Source organism: Xenopus tropicalis, chromosome 4 (assembly GCF_000004195.4).
Source record: "Xenopus tropicalis strain Nigerian chromosome 4, UCB_Xtro_10.0, whole genome shotgun sequence".
NCBI lineage: Eukaryota > Metazoa > Chordata > Amphibia > Anura > Pipidae > Xenopus > Xenopus tropicalis.
Window position 1 is genome coordinate 131,331,159 of NC_030680.2, and position 19,958 is coordinate 131,351,116.

The 19,958-nt window shown below is 44.3% G+C and overlaps 1 protein-coding gene across 1 annotated transcript in view; it reads right to left on the bottom strand.

Annotated features, from left to right (window-relative positions):
• Positions 1 to 1,847: 1,847 nt before the first annotated feature.
• The window catches only part of oxtr (oxytocin receptor), a 45,116-nt gene continuing 27,005 nt past the window's right edge, over positions 1,848 to 19,958 (bottom strand). Inside the window, exon 2 of the mRNA XM_002936251.4 lies at positions 1,848 to 3,039. Coding sequence (XP_002936297.1) covers positions 2,789 to 3,039 — 251 coding nt within the window. The 3' untranslated portion in view covers positions 1,848 to 2,788. The remainder of the gene's footprint in view (positions 3,040 to 19,958) is intronic.

Sequence of the window (19,958 nt, forward strand, 5' to 3'; positions counted from 1 at the left end):
ATGCCCCTCAGTCAAGCAAAAACCCTCTTTAGATGTGGAGGATGCCCCTCACTCAAGCAGAGACCCTCTTTAGATGTTGAGGATGCCCCTCAGTCTAGCAAAAAACTCTCTTTAGATGTTGAGGATGCCCCTCAGTCTAGCAAAAACTCTCTTTAGATGTTGAGGATGCCCCTAAGTCAAGTAAAAACCCTCTTTAGATGTGGAGGATGCCTCTCACTCAAGTAGAAACCCTATATAGATGTTGAGGATGCCCCTTACTCAAGTGGAGACCCTCTTTAGATGTTAAGGGTGCTGATAGTGGTGGTCTGCCAACAACTGAATACAGTAGTACAGCTGTCACATAATATTGTATCTCCAGGGGATCAGGCAGAACCAACACAGTAATAAAAACTTGGTAGCTTTGTACAACCAATGGTGAGACCTGGAAGTAAGTGCCCTATCATGAACTGAAACGTGCATATATTTAATGTAATTTCAGTTACAGCTTTAACATTTTGCCCAAATATCTAGATCAGATGTCTTACAAAAGATCAGAAGTGTAAAACCTAGCCCAACATTGTGAGAAGCAGCCTAAAGGAGGCAAAACGCGGAAAAGTGGAAATGTTTTGATAATACGGACTATATGGATATATGGACTATGGATAATTGGCTGCTAATGCGTTCCCTCTTTTTCTATGCCGGCTGTATCAATCTGCTTCCATCCATCCCCTGCTGCACAGATCCAGTGGCAGTGAAAGGGAAAAGCTGCTTCACTGACAGTTTCTTATCGGCACAGATACAATATCCGACTTCCAATCAAGTTACCCCAGGCTGGAGGGGCCGCTGGGGGTGGGCAGCCATTGGTAAAGATAGACAGCCCCTTGTCTGACTCTGGGATCACTGAGTGAAATGTGTGTGATTGCTATATATTACTCTACAAAATATACTTCTCTGCTTTATAAAAGATGAACAAACATTCTTTCTTTCTGCGTAGGAACCAGTGTCACTTTCCCCTCTGCCTTTCAATAATTGTTTCATTCATTGCAGGTATAAGCAACCTGTCACTTGCAGATCTGGGCTGAGGTGTGTGTTTGGGGCTATCAAGGGAAACTATAAATATAAATATGTGGTTGTGTCATACAATTATGGAATACCTAACCTGGGAGGGTTGTTAGACTAAACGTAGTAGTGTGCCAGGCAGCAGAAGCCTGTAGTGTCCTGAAATGACCTTGCTAGGAGACCAGTCCAGATTCCTACCTTGTAAGTATCTTCTATTCAAGTATACTCTTATACTAATATTTCTCATATAGTTAGTTAGGCAAAAATGTAATTTATAAAGGCTGGAGTGGGCAGATGTCTATACATAATGGCCAGAACTCTACTTACTCCTTTACAGCTCTCTAAGCTGTTAGTCAGTCAGTGACTTTAGGGGGGGCCACATGGGACATAACTGTTCAGTTAGTTTGTGAACATGCAGGTCAGATTCAGTAGCAAACTAACTGAACATTTATGTCCCATTTGGCTGCCCCTCAAGTCACTGATTGACTGATTGACTGCTAACAGCTTAGAGAGCCGCAAAGAAGGAAGCAGTGTTCTGGGTATTATGTTAGACATCTGCTCACTCCAGCCTTTATAGACTACATGTTTGCCTAACTAACTATATTGAAATTTTTTTTTTATTTTGCGCCGTCTGTCTATTTACCTAGTTTCATTTTTACACTGAACTGTTCCTTTAAGATGCAAGTCTCAGTTCCCCCAGGAGACCTGTTTTTATTAGTTACACCTGTATCTCAGCAAATGGGGTGAGTATTCTGGGCTTCCTGACGAAAGCTACTTATCTAATTAAGTTTGAGAAACTTTGTATCTTTTTTGGCATTCAGTGCAGGCTTGTGGGCTGAGCTATTAAAATTGGGACTGTCCCACAAAAATCAGGACAGTTGGGAGACAAATTGGATTCAAATCAGAAGTCACATGGGACTTAATTGATTCTGGAAGTGACTCTGACTTGGCTCAGAGGTACATGGCAATAATCAGAAAGTTGATGAAACAGAACCACAGTGGTAGAAAACAGGCCAGTTAGATGGGCTGTTTGGGGGATCAGACAATTTTCTTGGACATAAGATTGGAATACAAGTATTCCCACGGACACAAATGCATAAGGATGACAGAAGACAAAGCCAGTTTAGTCCCTCAAGGGTTAAAGTCCACGTTATTATCAATGAACCTCACCACTATCCTCTCTAGCAGCTGTTGCATTCCCAGAATCCCTTGTGCAGATTTGGCATTATGGGAGTTGTTGCTTCACAAAGACAATGGAGAGGCACAGGTTTAAGACTCCCCTATTAGTTTAATTGTGGTACTCGGTCTCGTTCCGTAGCTACGCCAGATCCTGAGATTTAAAGCATCACTCCTACACCTGCATAAATACATATCCCTGGTGCGGCAGTAGCTGCTCGCTTTCCTGCTTCCCTTTCTGTCAGCATCGACTATGAAATGAATGATATTCTTAGCAGCTTTGGAGACAGATCCCAGTCCCCCCACGTCATCCCTGTACTTTTCCTACAACCAATGTATGACAGTCTCACTGCTGAAGCAGCTGCCAGTAATAAGCTCATTATTATAGGTGAAATATGGCAGCTCTGCTATACAGTAAGTGGTACAGCAGCTGCAGTTACTGCCCGCAGGGGCACAGAGGATGCCTTCATACTGCCCACTCCTTCCCTGTACTGAAACCACTCACAGACCCTCTCCCCACTGCCAGTCTCAGAACAGTCACTTCCTAACAGTCTTAGGGGCTTGTTTGTGGCTCTCAGGCAATAGAAGGTTGGGTGATGCTCTTCTGGCTGGAACTCTTGCGGCTGAGCACGAAGGTGGAAGAGTTGCTTTTCCTGCTGGTGCTCATGTCGCTGCCCTGCTGGCTGGACTTCAGGTAACGAGCGGAGCAGCACAGAAAGCGCTGCAGAAGGTCATGGAAGAGGTGCCCAGTGAAAAGCATGTAGATCCACGGGTTGCAGCAGCTGTTCAGACTCCCCAGGAGCATGGCGATGATGAACAGAGAGTCTGCGGAGAACAGAGAGAGGGTTACAGCAAGGGCTGGGATTCAAAATAGGCCCTGGCATTCCAAGTACCCAGAGGCCCAAACAGCCCCCCACCAGCCCAATAAATAGTGACTGTCTATGGCAGGGATCCCCAATCTTTTAAACCCGTGAGGCACATTCAAATGGAAAAAGTTTTGGAGAGCAACACAAGCATGAAAAAAGCTCCTGGAGGTGCCAATGAGAGCTATAATTGGTTATTTGATAGCCCCTATGTTGACTGGAAAGCTCTTTTTGGCAATATTACACCTGGTTTTATGTAATCAAATTTGCCTCCTAAACAGGAATTAAAAAAATAAGCACCTGCTTTGAGGCCACGGGGAGCAAAATCCAAAGGGTTGGTGAGAGACATGTTGCCCACAAGCCACTGGTTGGGGATCACTGGTCTATGGCATCTTACAGCAGCCCCTCTGGCATTTGCCAGATCCTATAGAGTCCCAGTCTGCTGCTGGATAAGAAAAGCAATTCCCTGATTGGTTGCTATGGGTTACTGCCCATGGGCAATTGTGCCCTGCTGTACAGTACTAACACTAGAAAGCACAATTATATATATAATAAAATATATTTACACAAGAAACAGAGAAGAGGTAAAGATGGCCATTCACAGGCAGATGATGTATGGATGTGCATGGGGCCCTCCCTTATCAAAATTTGCCCCAAAATCGGGCAGGTGTTAATTGGGTTTGATTTTTCTGTCAGATAGGGAACCGCATTGGCTCCTTTACCCACCATTGTAATTCATTTCATTGGCCCTACGGCCAAATAATTAAATTGGCTCAATCCACTTGTTTGGCACCTTGCCAGCAAGGTTAATGTGTAAGGCCCCACCTTTAAAACCATACAGGAGTATATGATTGTGATCTGCCTTTATCTTTTCCTATACGCAATATAAAGCAATGATTAGAAATTTAGATAAGGACTCTGTTTCTATGCCAATGTTTCATTAGTGATCTAACAAACTAAACATTAGCAGTTGCTTTTGACTTAGCGTCGGACTGGGCCGATCTCCCCCAGGGCACCCCCGCAATCCGCCGTCTCCCTCCCCCAGGGCACCCCCGCAATCCGCCGTCTCCCTCCCCCAGGGCACCCCCGCAATCCGCCGTCTCCCTCCCCCAGGGCACCCCCGCAATCCGCCATCTCCCTCCCCCGACGCGCCACAGGTAAGTTTATTCTAGGGGGGGTTGCAGGGGCCCCTGAGGCAGAAGCCCCGGTGGGCCCTGCACCCCCCAGTCCGACCCTGCTTCGACTGCAAATAAAATCATGTTTTACAGAAGATATCATCTCTTCCGAACATTATCCCAATGTTATTGCTTAATAGTTACAGCTTTGCTAATGCAGGGGCCGTTATTATGAACCCAACCCATTTCCCTGGGTGATTTATTATTAGGCAGTTGGAGTAACTTGGCTGGGTATGTAACTGCCCGTTAATCTAGAGATAATAGCCAATGAAAGGCAAATTCATCAGCTAATTACTTCACTTCAGATTTGCATGGGAAAAGGAGAGCTATTAAAAGAAAGAAAACAGAGTATTTTAATTAAAGGCTATTAATTATGTATGCTGCACTCCCTTTAAGGAAAATGTGGATGTAGAGATACAAGTAGCTATTATTTATCATCTGATTTATTACTGTCCTTCATTTATGTAGTGACAACATATTTCAACAATTTACTGAGATTAAACATCATTCCCTGCCCCAGTGGAACTTACAATCCAATGGCCTTTATGCTACAATCCACTGGTCTTATGTTGCCAGCCTGTAATTAAATAAGCCTTCAGGTGAGAGAAATTGGCAAAGTGGGATGGGGAATGGGCAGGGTGGGATGGGGAATGGGCAGGGTGGGATGGGGAATGGGCAGAGTGGGATGGGGAATGGGCAGGGTGGGATGGGGAATGGGCAGAGTGGGATGGGGAATGGGCAGGGTGGGATGGGGAATGGGCAGAGTGGGATGGGGAATGGGCAGAGTGGGATGGGGAATGGGCAGAGTGGGATGGGGAATGGGCAGAGTGGGATGGGGAATGGGCAGGGTGGGATGGGGAATGGGCAGAGTGGGATGGGGAATGGGCAGAGTGGGATGGGGAATGGGCAGGGTGGGATGGGGAATGGGCAGAGTGGGATGGGGAATGGGCAGGGTGGGATGGGGAATGGGCAGGGTGGGATGGGGAATGGGCAGGGTGGGATGGGGAATGGGCAGAGTGGGATGGGGAATGGGCAGAGTGGGATGGGGAATGGGCAGGGTGGGATGGGGAATGGGCAGGGTGGGATGGGGAATGGGCAGGGTGGGATGGGGAATGGGCAGGGTGGGATGGGGAATGGGCAGGGTGGGATGGGGAATGGGCAGGGTGGGATGGGGAATGGGCAGGGACGATGCTTTTAAGGCAGAATCCAGCAGCAAAGAGGGTCAGGGAAGGGATACAAGTATTACAAATTTACTGGTAATCACATTGCGGGTAAATCTGTAATTCCAGCCCTGGCCCTAGCTGGTGATTCACTGGCTGGGATGGTTAAATACTGGCAGGGTGGGAACCCTAGTGACAAGCACTCCGGTGCTAGGAGGTAATGCCACTGTGTTGACCTCCCCCCTGTGGGCATGGTGCCCAAGAGATTCATTTGGCCTAAGGCCAGCCCTGTTACAATCACACACTATGATCAATTATATCAGAAGTAGCACTGAGTGTAATTTTTTGGCAGGCATGGATTTGCGGCAAATTTCTGTGTTTTGCCTTTGACAGATTTTTTTGGGAAACAGTGCAAAACTTCACAAAAAATTTCGGCGTTTCGCAAACTTTTCACCATTTCTTGAATCTTTTCAATGATTTGTTAATTTTTCAGCAAAGTGAAACGGGACAGATTTGCTTATCACTAATCAGAAGCCAATCAACCTGCCTATATGTTTTCGGATTATGGGAGGAAGCCAGGGAACCTGGAGAAAACCCATACAGACATGGGGAGAACAAATACATTCTTTACTGATAGTGGCCTGGCGGGAATCAAACACTGGGCCCCAGCACACTAAAGTACTTGTAACTAATGAGCCACCAGGGTGCTCTATGGATGAAAATTCACTTTAGACCAAGGCTGATGACAATAAGGGAACACTATTTGTTAGTTATTTATACATGCTAAAGTAATCCTAGCTGTTTAGTGTTGGTTAGTGGTGTTCATATGGATACTTATGGATTATTATTTTATAGGAAACCATTTAATGGCAGGAATGCAGAAGCGGGATCTGTATGACCCATTATCAAGGAAGAAAAAGGTGCATAGTGGCAGCCCTGTTGTTGCCATGGTGACAATATGGCATCATCACTGACAGCACTAATCCATGTAGGTCAAAAGGTGGGTGTTCTGTGTTCTACAATCCAAAGAAACAGGACCCGTTCCAATCAGTAATGCCAAGATAAAGTCTGTGGCCCAAATTGATTTTTCTTGCAAAGATTCTCTCTCATAGTGTTCCATTCCCAAGAGGTGAGTACAGAGCTGAGCCTTTCCATTCTACAAACAATGTTAGATTTTCCTGTGCTCAGAGCCTGGAGAATATAATGTAATGTGACAGGCAGCATATGAGCGTATGGGAGCCTGGGAATGCACTGCAATTTGAAAGACTATGAATTCAATGTAATCTGATTCAGCAATGTGCCAAATCATTTGTAAAAAAAAAAAAAAAGTTAATAGTAAGGCTGCAGCCTCCCCTTCATCACTTAGGGGTCCTACTCCTCCTCTAACCCACTCAGCCCCCTCCCTTAGGAATTGGCTTTGGCTACTGAGCATGCTCAGTTCTTCTCAACTAAGGTTACTAAACACGCCATCCAGTCTAGCAGCCAATAAGGATATGGCTTTGCTGGTTTTCATAGAAACTCTATGCTCTAGCTGAAGTAACATGTTTTTCTTCTAACCTCCTCTCCTGAGTTCAGCCTAACTATTGCTATGCTCAGTCCAAGCAAGACTTTTTATCAAAGGAAGTTCTGCCTGTGTAAGCCTGCCTTCTTCATTGCCTAAACTTAACAGTGCACATGTCCTTTTTGCAGATGTAAATATCACTGATGATGTTGGAGGGAAAGTGCCCATGGGGGGGGGGAAGCTCCTGTTTGTTTTGTAAAAACATGATGGTGCTGGTGAACATAGGGATATATGCAATACATATTAAGCAGTTTGGGTTGGGGAGATGTGCCCAACTTATACTGTATACATGGTAAGAAAATATAGGGTTTATATGCCCTTTAGGCCACGGATGCAGTAGTAGATAATATAAAAAATATAATGCAATTACAGCCTATAAATGCAATAATATATGAATCAGCAAAAGGGTTGCCACCTGGCTGGCATCTTATTAAACAGTAAAAATAGTTCTTGGTTACGAGTTAGAGTTAGGTTATTATCTCAGTTCTAAAAATGTGACAACCCTTAACTTTAGGGCCCCCAGTCATTTTATCTAAAAGTGCACAAATGCGGCATGCCCTATTTTTTAAGTTTGTCTGTTCTGCCAGCAACAGGCTGCAGCAAAGGAATTTCCCTGTGAGCCCTGTAGATGGCAGTGTGCTCCAATTTGTGCTTTAGCAGTCCGCTGACTACAGTATATAGACTAATCCAATTCAGATAATGACGCAATAACAACAAAACATTTATTATTCCCAGTACAAATCCTATAGCAATATAGAGACAGCAATGCTGGTAATAGTTATTTTAACGCATTAAACACACAGAAATTAAAGACAGTACAAGGCAAGGACTATATAAGGCAGATAATTGTCTTTTTTTCCAAGGAAGGAGGATATTAAGAGCCAGGAAAACAACACTGTTTCAAATATGTGTTTTGGACTCGTCAGCAGACACTTTCTCTGGCTGGAGACGGTGCATTCCAGCACCATATGTTCTACAGGATCTGTGGCTTCAGCCATTTTTCCTTCCTTTTTTTGCCATTTCGGCTGCAAAGTGACTCTGCTGTTTGCATGCTACATGGCCTTATGGTGTGAGTGTCACGGTGGATAAGCGTTACCTAGTGATAAATGTGTTTGGGAGATGTTACATGGTTTCTGGTGAAAGGGAGAGAAAGCAAGTACGTAACAGGCATCACTGGGCAGGAGGTTATAGTAAACAAGGTCCCCTCCCAGACAGAGCCCCTGGATATGGGCAGAATCCTACCTGCAGGACAGGTATATCTCAAAGCTTGAAATTAGAGCTCAGCACAGAAATATTCACCCACTTTCTATTCATCCCTATGGGTTTTTTAGAAATGTATTTATTAATGAGTGAAAGTTAGAGTTCATGTAATAAATATACTTCTAAAAAACCCCTTAGGAATGAATAGGAAATGGATGAATATTTATGTGGTGGGCTCTGATCTCACATTTTGATATATCTGCCGCTTGGTGTTGCTCTAGTCGCGATGCTGTGCCCTGGCTGAAAGTGAATACAGAACATACAATGTCACTTTTTTGTACCTTAGCGCATATACAGTGCCTCCGGCAGCACCCATGCAGACGTGTGTGTGTCCAGAAACTAGAGTGGTGTGGCCCTAAGACACACGGGGAGATTAGATGCCATGCGACAAATCTTTGTTGTCGCAGGCGACTAATCTCCCCGCAATGGTGCCGCGATTTGCTGCGAAGTCGCCCAAAGTTTCCTCTCAAGGCAAGTTCGGTGACTTTGGCAAATCATGGCACCGCATATGCCATCCCACCGGCAATTTACATTCTAGCCGTTGGGATGGCATTGCGGGGAGATTAGTCGCCCGTGACGTAACGTGGTGACTAATCTCCCTGTGTGTCACTGCCCTAAGCATTGTCTAAAGTGTCAAATCAATGTTAAGCTGTGGATATACAGTGTAGCTAAGGATATGCAGTGTAGCTAAGGGTATGCAGTGTAGCTAAGGGTATGCAGTGTACCTAAGGATATGCAGTGTAGCTAAGGATATGCAGTGTGGCTAACGATATGCAGTGTAGCTAATGATATGCAGTGTAGCTAAGGGTATGCAGTGTAGCTAAGGGTATGCAGTGTAGCTAAGGGTATGCAGTGTAGCTAAGGATATGCAGTGAAGCTAAGGATATGCAGTGTAGCTAAGGATATGCAGTGTAGCTACCGATATGCAGTGTAGCTAAGGGTATGCAGTGTAGCTAAGGATATGCAGTGTAGCTAACGATATGCAGTGTAGCTAAGGGTATGCAGTGTAGCTACTGGTATGCAGTGTGGCTAATGATATGCAGTGTAGCTAATGATATGCAGTGTAGCTAAGGGTATGCAATGTAGCTAAGGGTATGCAGTGTAGCTAAGGATATGCAGTGAAGCTAAGGATATGCAGTGTAGCTAAGGATATGCAGTGTAGCTAACGATATGCAGTGTAGCTAAGGGTATGCAGTGTAGCTAAGGATATGCAGTGTAGCTAACGATATGCAGTGTAGCTAAGGGTATGCAGTGTAGCTAAGAGTATGCAGTGTAGCTAAGGGTATGCAGTGTAGCTAAGAGTATGCAGTGTAGCTAAGGATATGCAGTGTAGCTAAGGATATGCCGTGTAGCTAAGGATATGCAGTGTAGCTAAGGATATGCAGTGTAGCTAAGGGTATGCAGTGTAGCTAAGGGTATGCAGTGTAGCTAACGATATGCAGTGTAGCTAAGGGTATGCAGTGTAGCTAAGGATATGCAGTGTAGCTAAGGATATGCAGTGTAGCTAAGGGCATGCAGTTTAGCTAAGGGTATGCAGTTTAGCTAAGGGTATGCAGTGTGGCTAAGGATATGCAGTGTAGCTAACGATATGCAGTGTAGCTAAGGATATGCAGTGTAGCTAACGACATGCAGTGTAGCTAAGGGTATGCAGTGTAGCTAACGATATGCAGTGTAGCTAAGGATATGCAGTGTAGCTAATGATATGCAGTGTAGCTAAGGGTATGCAGTGTAACTAACGATATGCAGTGTAGCTAAGGATATGTAGTGTAGCTAATGATATGCAGTGTAGCTAAGGGTATGCAGTGTAACTAACAATATGCAGTGTAGCTAAGGATAAGCAGTGTAGCTAACGATATGCAGTGTACCTAAGGATATGCAGTGTAGCTAAGGATATGTAGTGTAGCTAATGATATGCAGTGTAGCTAAGGGTATGCAGTGTAACTAACAATATGCAGTGTAGCTAAGGATAAGCAGTGTAGCTAACGATATGCAGTGTACCTAAGGATATGCAGTGTAGCTAAGGATATGCTGTGTGGTTGGTGCACAGTCAAAACTGGTCCAAGTAATATTGGCACTCAAGGCCAGCACCTTACTAGCCTCCCACTGCTCACACCCCAGCCATTGCCACACACCTCCCCAATCAGTCCTTCTCACATTCCCTACTGACAGTCGCTCACTCCCTCCCAGCTAGTAGCTCACTTCAGAACTCAGAATAGTCCCCCAACTATGCACCCTCCCCTCCAAAAAAAATCACCCTAGGGACATGCCTATCCGGCCTACAACTAGTTCTGGCCCAGGGCACAGTCACTATAAGTAACCAAAAAATGGCAGATGATGTGAAAGGTTGGCAAATAACCCAAAGCAAATTTTGTGTAAAAGTTAAGAATACAGTTGAGAATGCAGTTCTTTTTGCAGTAGTGAAATTTGGCCAAATTCTTGGTGTTCAGCAGAACCAAATCAGAATGAGACTGAAACCAAAACTTTTCCCCCATTAAATTTTTTTCCCTTAGAATTTTGCTCAAGTTTGAATAGGCAATTTAGGTTTTTAAATGAATCTTTTATGTGTGATCTGATATATTGTCACATCCAAAAATGATGGATTATTATTTGGCGCACTCCTAGGGTTGCCATCTTTTCTGGAAAAAAATACCAGCCTTCCTATATTTTTAGCTTTTTTCATTAATAACATTGGCATGGTGGCAACACTACACAATCCTAGTTAAAGTCATGGAAGCACTGCATGTGGGGTTGGCCCTGGTTTGGATCCAGACTGCCTGGTTTTTCCTGGTCTCTGTGATTTAAAGGTGACTTAATACCCCTGGCACCGGGCAAGGAAGCTACAGGGACACTGTGATTTATGTAACCGGTACCGGAGTTTAGTGATGAGGAAACCTTTGCCAGGCATGGATACACTGTGAAATTTGCCATCAGGAAATATTTTTGCAAAACCACTGCAAAATTTCACCGCAAAAACGAAAAAACACAACAACAAAATACCCATTGACCCCAATGTTGTCTGCAGGGGAAAAGTTGATGTGAAAAAACATGAATTTTTGCTGTTTCTCAAATTTTCCTGTGGGTTTGTGAATTTTCGTGAAACAGGACAGATTGGCTGATTACTACCGGAGACGCTCTAGCCTACATAGAATAAGGTGCAGACTGGGCCCAGGCAGAACCCAGTTTCATGTCGCTCTCCTGTATAGAGCACTGCACTCTGTATCGCACGTCTCTAACTCAGGATCAGCTTTCACTAGGGAAACAATCACATCCACGGGCCAACTCCAACATCTTACAATAACTCGCTCGGCACGGCTGTATTAGGTCAGGATTTTAAAAAAACACTTCCTCACAGAGTAATCTGACTGCCTAATCAATGGCTGGCTGTTATTATATTTATTTTTAGGGGGAAATCATGCCCTTCATTAACAGTAAGCAGTTATTATAAAGGGGAAACTAAAATAAAGTGGAAAAAGTTACTATGTGGGTTCATTAGCACTGTACAAATATTTTCCTAAATGTAAAAATGTTAAAAGATTCAGCATTTGTACTGCGCTGTATATTATCTTAAACAGCAGGGAATCTCCAGCGTCCGCAGGACCCAGCAAGACTCCCTCGCGCTTACTGTACCAGACATTCCATCTGGGGCTGGAGCTTCATGGCGGTTTATAATATTATAGCATGGAGATTGTCTGGACTTTGGGCTAAATCTGTGCTGCACTTATTGCTCTCTGTAATCAAACTCTATTGGGTAACAGTATGACCCTCTGCAAGTATAAGTCCTCATTTATTGCAATTTGACCTGGAGGTGGGCCCTAGTCTGGAACAATTCCCAGCCCTTACATTCACCATACACCTATATAACCGTAATACCATTTGGCACTGGGGGGCTAGTTTTGGAGACAGTTTTGCTGATTGGCTGCTATGGGTTACTGCTCCTGGGCAAACATAGTGCTTTTTATTACATAACCCCCCCTTAATGTTTATTTTAGTTGCAGGTATGCTATAGACTAAACATATTTACTACCTCCAAAGGTGCAAAGGTCTACAAACTTGCTACCCGAGTAGTATGGCTACTAGCTCTTCAGAATCTTTTAGACTGGAAACTCTATTGAGCATTACCCTCTTTGCTGCCATTATTTGCACGTAGTTTGCATTTTCATGTATACACCCTACTATTTATTATAGAGCTTTGGACATTGATAGGTTACAGCCACCAGCAGATGTGCATCGAATTACTTCAACGGCCGAGCATCCAACAGCTGGGAATAGCTGAGAGGGGATTCGCCGGATAGCATGTCTCATCTTATTTAGAAGCTTCCATTTTGCAGACGCTCACCTCTCATCAGGGAAGAACTTCCCTACAAATATTGCATTATGTTTATCATTAATGTGCATGCAGATTGCATTTAGGAAGGCAGCTCCCTGGTGTTTCATGATATCTGGTGTCACATATCACATAAACCCATTAAAGTTTAGAGCAAAGAACAACTAAAAGTCTATAATTCCCTGCCAAGACTTACCCACTATGGCTATGGGGTTCTCAACAATGGGGTTTTAGCTTGATCTCCAGCAGGGACATTTATGGCCAGGCCACAGATCAGAATCAGAGAACTCTGGTGCAACCAGAATGCAATGAAAACCTAAAAAGGTTTTTAATCTCCTGTATGCCTATGGGCCATACTGAACATTGAATATTGAATACTGTTTCTTTTTAATAAAGCCAGACTGCTTACATTCAAAGGTCCCCTACCATGAGCTGTTAAAACAATTAAGGAATGAGCAATATATAATACACAAGCGCCATAGATATTCTATAAAATATATCCTTATAAGTAATGCTTAGTGATATCATCAGTTATAATGTAATTTGGGTCACATGAATTACTGAAACATGTATATTATAATAAATAAAGTACCCCCTGCTATGAAATATGTGGATATTAGAAGTCACCTCCATGACCCTTGTAAAATTACTCAGCCTTTGGCCTTGTACCTTTATGTGGTCACAAACTCCTTGCGACTTATCTTTATATTGTACAATAGGTGGTACATTAATCACTATATCTTACCCTTCTTTATCCTGTAACTCTCCAATTAGCCATGTCTATTTTAGAATACCTTTTTGGAATATTCTTCCAGTCACCAACTCATATCCAATCCAGTGGCCCATATTTGTTTAAAAATAAGTATCTGTTTTGGACTCACTTAGACATAGATCTGACTGGCTGGGCAATCCCACTGAATAAGGATCTGTCTGTGGCCGAGAGGTCTGTGTTATCTCCCCCTAATGCTAATGTTAGCCCAAGTGCTCAAACATGGGATGGATTTCAGCAAGGAAGTTATGCACTTCCCATTCCAGTCGGCTGCAATAAAGGCACAAATCCAAAGCACCATATATCTCCAGCTGCTTGGTCTTTTTTATCTTCATTTTCTCTTGTATTCATTAGCATTTACTGGATAGTCATGACATACCAGCTTAGGGCATTTGTCTACAACTTACTCAAAAGCCAGCAGCTCCCAAACTCCCTTCCTAGCTCTGGGGAAATCGCTGAGTATCACTTTAAGATATCTGTGCAAAGCCCAGTGCAAAGATCTCATTGGTAGGCCCCAAATGCCCTAAGACATGTCTTATAGAACCAACTTCAAGCTGGGGAACTTCAGTATAAGGCCAGCATTGAAGAAATGGTTGTGCTTATTAGTAGATATGTTCCCCTGGTGCCCTGGACCCAAAGCAATCAAAGCTGATAAATCATAATGACACAATGGGCTATACTAGATGCAAGTCTGACAGTGGGCCCCCTGTCCTGGCAGCCCTAGGCAAATGCTGCACATTTCATTATTCATTTAAAAAGCCCTGATTGAGCAGATGTTATCCCCTGTAGGCCACCTAGGAAAGGGTGTCCCCCATTATGACCTCTACCACTCTACAAACTTCAATAGGGTTTTGCATTTTGCCATCCACTGACCAAACAGAATTTCTAATGTGGCAAATTCTACAGCCAATCAGCTGCTTACTTTCAGAGCAAAATTCTTCTTCATGTTTAAGGGGGGATCCCAAGCCTATACCATGGTTCTGATTCTGCAATAAAGCACATCATGCCACTCTTGTTACAAACTGTATTTATTTGGCTGGGATGTGCCTCAGACCCCGGTGATGCAGGTTACACATACAGTATCATCCTCTGCCCCAATTCCTCTTGTTATGGTTATGCAATTTGGTGACAGACTCATTACTGTAAGGAAGCTGAAGCCAGTGGTGCGGCACACCGGTAGCTACAAGCATGGGCTGCACATTTCTCCACCTAAATGGCACTTTTGCTTGACTAACCTGTGACTGAGGGGCTTTTTTATTTCTCTCTTATAAACCCTTTCACGCTCAGTGAGGAGGAAACGTACTGACTGCAGTAGCTGCATGGAACCTGTGTCCACTCAATGTTTATGAAACCAGAGAACTTTAACCCCTCCAGCGCCTTTAGGAAGCAGAAATGCACTTTTTATCTTATTCAGAACCATGGACAAAAGGCAGAACGTCTGCATTATCTATTCTATCTATCATATCTGCTATTTTATATCAGGCAATTCCTCTTCCTTTTTTTAACCAATCTTGGGTCCCCAAATGTTGCAGGGCTACAACTCCCAGGATGTTTTCACCCTTGATTATTTACTGAAAAATTCTAGAAGTTGTAGTCCAATTGTAGTGTCAATCTGAGGGGCGGTTCCTGGGCCGAGGGCCGCACTGAGGTGGCCTTTTGGCTTTTTGCCGCCCCATGTATCTTGCAGGGTGCTACTGCCTGAGACATGGGTGAGAGGTATGGGAACCCAAGGTGAAGAAACAAAGAGCTTGAACTATGTGTGTAAAGGTTTCTCTTGGACAGATGTCTTCTTGGCAGCCACAACTGATTGAAGAGAGGTAATTTACCAACACATCCAAAAGTGTGGCTGCTCTAAACTGAACATGATGGAGAATACAAATTGGTCAGATTCAATAATGTACTGGCAGGCCTGTATTTGGGTTTGGTGCCACCCAGGGCTCTGGATCTAACCACGCCCTCAGGTTGCAGAAATGACGCCTGTGCTGCAGCACAACAAGGCCATCGGGTGCCTATATATATATATATATATATATATAAGAGAAAAGGATGCCGCACTCACAGGTCTTAGTGAAAAAATAAAGAAAATTTATTGTGTCAGACTAACGTTTCGGCCGTATCCACAGCCTTTCTCAAAGTGAACAAACATCACAGCAAACCTACTATTAAACCCAAAATGGCGCCAAAATTCTGCTAATGACATCATGTGCAGTGCAATTAGTGATTTCCCACCCGCTTAGTGCAAAACCAAATATAAAAACTACTAAAAAAATTTTTAAATTAACTATAAAGAAATAGACAAAGCAGATACAGTCATCTAAATATAATGAAGATTCCGTGCAGAGAATAAGCAAAAGAACAGAAAGAATAGAAGTTACCACCCGTCATAGCTGTACTGCAACTCCCACTCACTCATTGTATAGATGCTGCTGTACTATACGTTTTTGCATACTGCACCCAGGCTCCTGTGACCTTATTTTGACGTGAGTGCCTGCTTCTTCTCTGCTTATATATATATATATATATATATATATACGGCCCTGGGTAGTTGGGTCCAAGCACGCTCTGGCACTTCCTCATGGTACTTCCAATGCATTACCCTGACCCTGACACTAAAAATATAAAAAGTTCCCTATAGGTCAGGTTGATAATTTTCCACTGATAGGGCTGCTTTTGTAAGTAACTGTAACTCAAAGTCCCTAAACCTGACTGTTTTGCCAACCTGACTGTCCCTTCTCAGCCTGTCAGTTATAGCTTGTAATGCTAACGGCCTACTGCAGCCCCTTCATAGAGGAACATGGGAGGATCAGATGGATAATGTAAAAGCATTGAACAAATATGCCAAATACAGCATTATAACAGTTGTACTGGTGTCAGTATCTCTTTAAGATGAATGGAGCTCAACTGCACCTACTGATGCTGGGAACCCTGTAGCGTCAGCCACCCTTAAGCCTGGTGCTAGCTCCAGGGTTCCTACAGTGGGTCGCTTCTATTGGCGCCCAAGACTAATACCCAGTGTGCTGAATGTAAATGCTGTTTTAAACACATGACCCGGAAACCCAGTCTAAAAGTGATGCAGTTTGCACACAAATTGTGTCTAAACACAAGCATAATTGCATGTGCTTTGAGACACAAAACCAGCAGCCTTTAATCTGAAATATAATGTGCTGAGTTGTTGCTGAGTTGTTGACTGCACAATCAGTTTCTCCTCTTTATGGAACAGCCTGGCCTCCAGCCCTTGATCTCTTGTATTCTATGTAATGTACCCAGGCGGCCCCGGCGTCAGGAGCAGCAGGAGATGCCATCAAACAGGTTCCTCACATAGCGTTTGCCCTCCCTGGGTGCCCAGCATTGTAAGATACCTCTGAAATTATTAATCTAAGGCACAGAATGTAATCCTCCCAGGAGTATCCGGGCACTGAAAGCCAAGTGACAGCAGAATTTGTATGCAGCAGCACACCTTGCACATTGGTCCTGCCTGACCTTGCTGTAAGACTCTTGTTTAAATCAGCGCCATTCCCCTCTGTAAATACCCCCCCAAGAGCTGCTTACACCCCCCGACACCTCTGTCAGCCTAGAGAGCCCCAGGGGTCTTTCAGGTACAATGAGCTTGTTAAGATGCAGGAATGGGGAAGATGGGACATGAGTATTCACTGAGTACACACTTTAACGCTACACTCCAGAGAGAGGATCAATGTCAGACCCTCATTATCCCTAATTGCTGCATAAATTCACTAACACGCATTAGGCACGCTCTCACGCATATCTAATTTACTGTGAAGCTCAGAGAAAACAAACATATGACTATGGCTTTGATACTTGGAATACGTAGCGTTACTTGCCTGACAAATCACATTGACTGACAGTCACTTTGCTAGAACACAGATCCTGCTGACTGACAGTTAGATCTCACATACACAGATAACATTATTACTTCACTGACCATGTTAACTGACAGTTACTTCTCTGCAGCATAGAACAAACTAACTGACAGTTACTTCTCTGACAGCCAAGTCATACTGACAGTTGTTTCACTACCACTCAGATCACTGATACTTTACTGGGACACAAATCATATTGACTGACAGTTACATTTCAGGTATGCAAACAACGCTGTTACTTCATCGACAGAATGGTCACAATGACTGACAGTTACTTTTCAGGTACACTAATAACATTATCTAGTATAAATAAATCTAAAGCAACTGGACTTGTTAAGTAATCATTGAAGACGTTTTACTACTCATCCGAGCAGCTTCTTCAGTTCAACCATGACCTGGATGAATGAAAATCTTCATAGACACTAATAACATTGTTACTTCATCGACAGAAAGGTCCCACTGAGTGACAGTTACGTCAATGATGTACAGATCACGCTGACTGACTTTCTTCTTACTTACAAAGTGAGACAGATGATATTGACTGACAGTTACTTCAGTAACACACAGATCAAATTGATTTGACAGTTACTTCAGTGCCATACAGAACACACCAGCTGACAGTTACTACTCTAAAACAAAGATCAAATTGATTTACAGTGCTGCTGGCACTTTCCACGGCTTCCACAAGACAGAAATTTTTTGCAGTGGGAAATAACAAATTATTATGATCTACAGACTCCAGCCTTTGTTAAACTGTAACTCCCAGTATCCACTAACGCAGGATGCAGGGAGCAATAGTCCAACACCTAAAAGCTGCCAGTGTAATTAAGCACCACACTGAGTATTTTCCCCTGGATCCCACCCACAACTAAGAACGGCCTTGAAACAGGGAATATCATTTGCCCCTGCCCTGTGATGGATGTCTGTTTGTACAGCCTGACATTTCTGTTTCCCAAAGGACCCTACAACACTTCATCGGTGAAAGGGCAGCAATTAAATGGGTTGAGTTTGCGGAAACCAGAAGCACAAGGGAGAGATTATTGGCCTGAGAGGTTACTGAGGCCCCACTGTCATCCTGTACAGGCCACTCTGCTATTCAGACTCCATTTGGGAGTGGTGGGCAGTTTTAATCAGCTCCAAATATTTTAATTGCATACTGGTGATTGCACAATACGGTGGTTTGATGAGAATAAAGACAAGAGGACCAGCTTGTTGATGAAACACTGTTTTTTGATGTAGATCCTGAGTCTGGAAGGAGCAGAGAATAGGGCTACATATCCTACCAGTCAAGGGCTAATGAATCAGCAAAGTGACAGCACGTTCTCTTTAACCAAAGTAGTCAGATTTACATCCAGTTGCTGCAAAGGAGCTCTGTAACAATGAGAGATAGCAGGTATAGTAGGGAGAGATGGTGCCTATAGTAGCCGTGGGGGGATAATAGCCTCTGGGAAGGGACTGGGGCTGTGGGATAGCAGGTATAGTAGGGAGAGATGGTGCCTATAGTAGCAGTGGGGGATAATAGTCTCTGGGAAGGGACTGTGGCTGTGGGATAGCAGGTATAGTAGGGAGAGATGGTGCCTATAGTAGCAGTGGGGGATAATAGTCTCTGGGAAGGGACTGTGGCTGTGGGATAGCAGGTATAGTAGGGAGAGATGGTGCCTATAGTAGCAGTGGGGGGATAATAGCCTCTGGGAAGGGACTGGGGCTGTGAGATAGCAGGTATAGTAGGGAGAGATGGTGCCTATAGTAGCAGTGGGGGGATAATACCCTCTGGGAAGGGACTGGGGCTGTGAGATAGCAGGTATAGTAGGGAGAGATGGTGCCTATAGTAGCAGTGGGGGGATAATACCCTCTGGGAAGGGACTGGGGCTGTGGGATAGCAGGTATAGTAGGGAGAGATGGTGCCTATAGTAGCCGTGGGGGGATAATAGCCTCTGGGAAGGGACTGGGGCTGTGGGATAGCAGGTATAGTAGGGAGAGATGGTGCCTATAGTAGCAGTGGCGGGATAATAGCCTCTGGGAAGGGACTGGGGCTGTGGGATAGCAGGTATATTAGGGAGAGATGGTGCCTATAGTAGCAGTGGGGGGATAATAGCCTCTGGGAAGGGACTGGGGCTGTGGGATAGCAGGTATAGTAGGGAGAGATGGTGCCTATAGTAGCAGTGGGGGGATAATAGCCTCTGGGAAGGGACTGTGGCTGTGGGATAGCAGGTATAGTAGGGAGAGATAGTGCCTATAGTAGCAGTGGGATAATAGCCTCTGGGAAGGGACTGTGGCTGTGGGATAGCAGGTATAGTAGGGACGATGGTGCCTATAGTAGCAGTGGGGGGATAATAGCCTCTGGGAAGGGACTGGGGCTGTGGGATAGCAGGTATAGTAGGGAGAGATGGTGCCTATAGTAGCAGTGGGGGGGATAATAGCCTCTGGGAAGGGACTGGGGCTGTGGGATAGCAGGTATAGTAGGGAGAGATGGTGCCTATAGTAGCAGTGGGATAATAGCCTCTGGGAAGGGACTGGGGCTGTGGGATAGCAGGTATAGTAGGGGTAGATGGTGCCTATAGTAGCAGTGGGATAATAGCCTCTGGGAAGGGACTGGGGCTGTGGGATAGCAGGTATAGTAGGGGTAGATGGTGCCTATAGTAGCAGTGGGGGGATAATAGCCTCTGGGAAGGGACTGGGGCTGTGGGATAGCAGGTATAGTAGGGAGAGATGGTGCCTATAGTAGCAGTGGGGGGATAATAGCCTCTGGGAAGG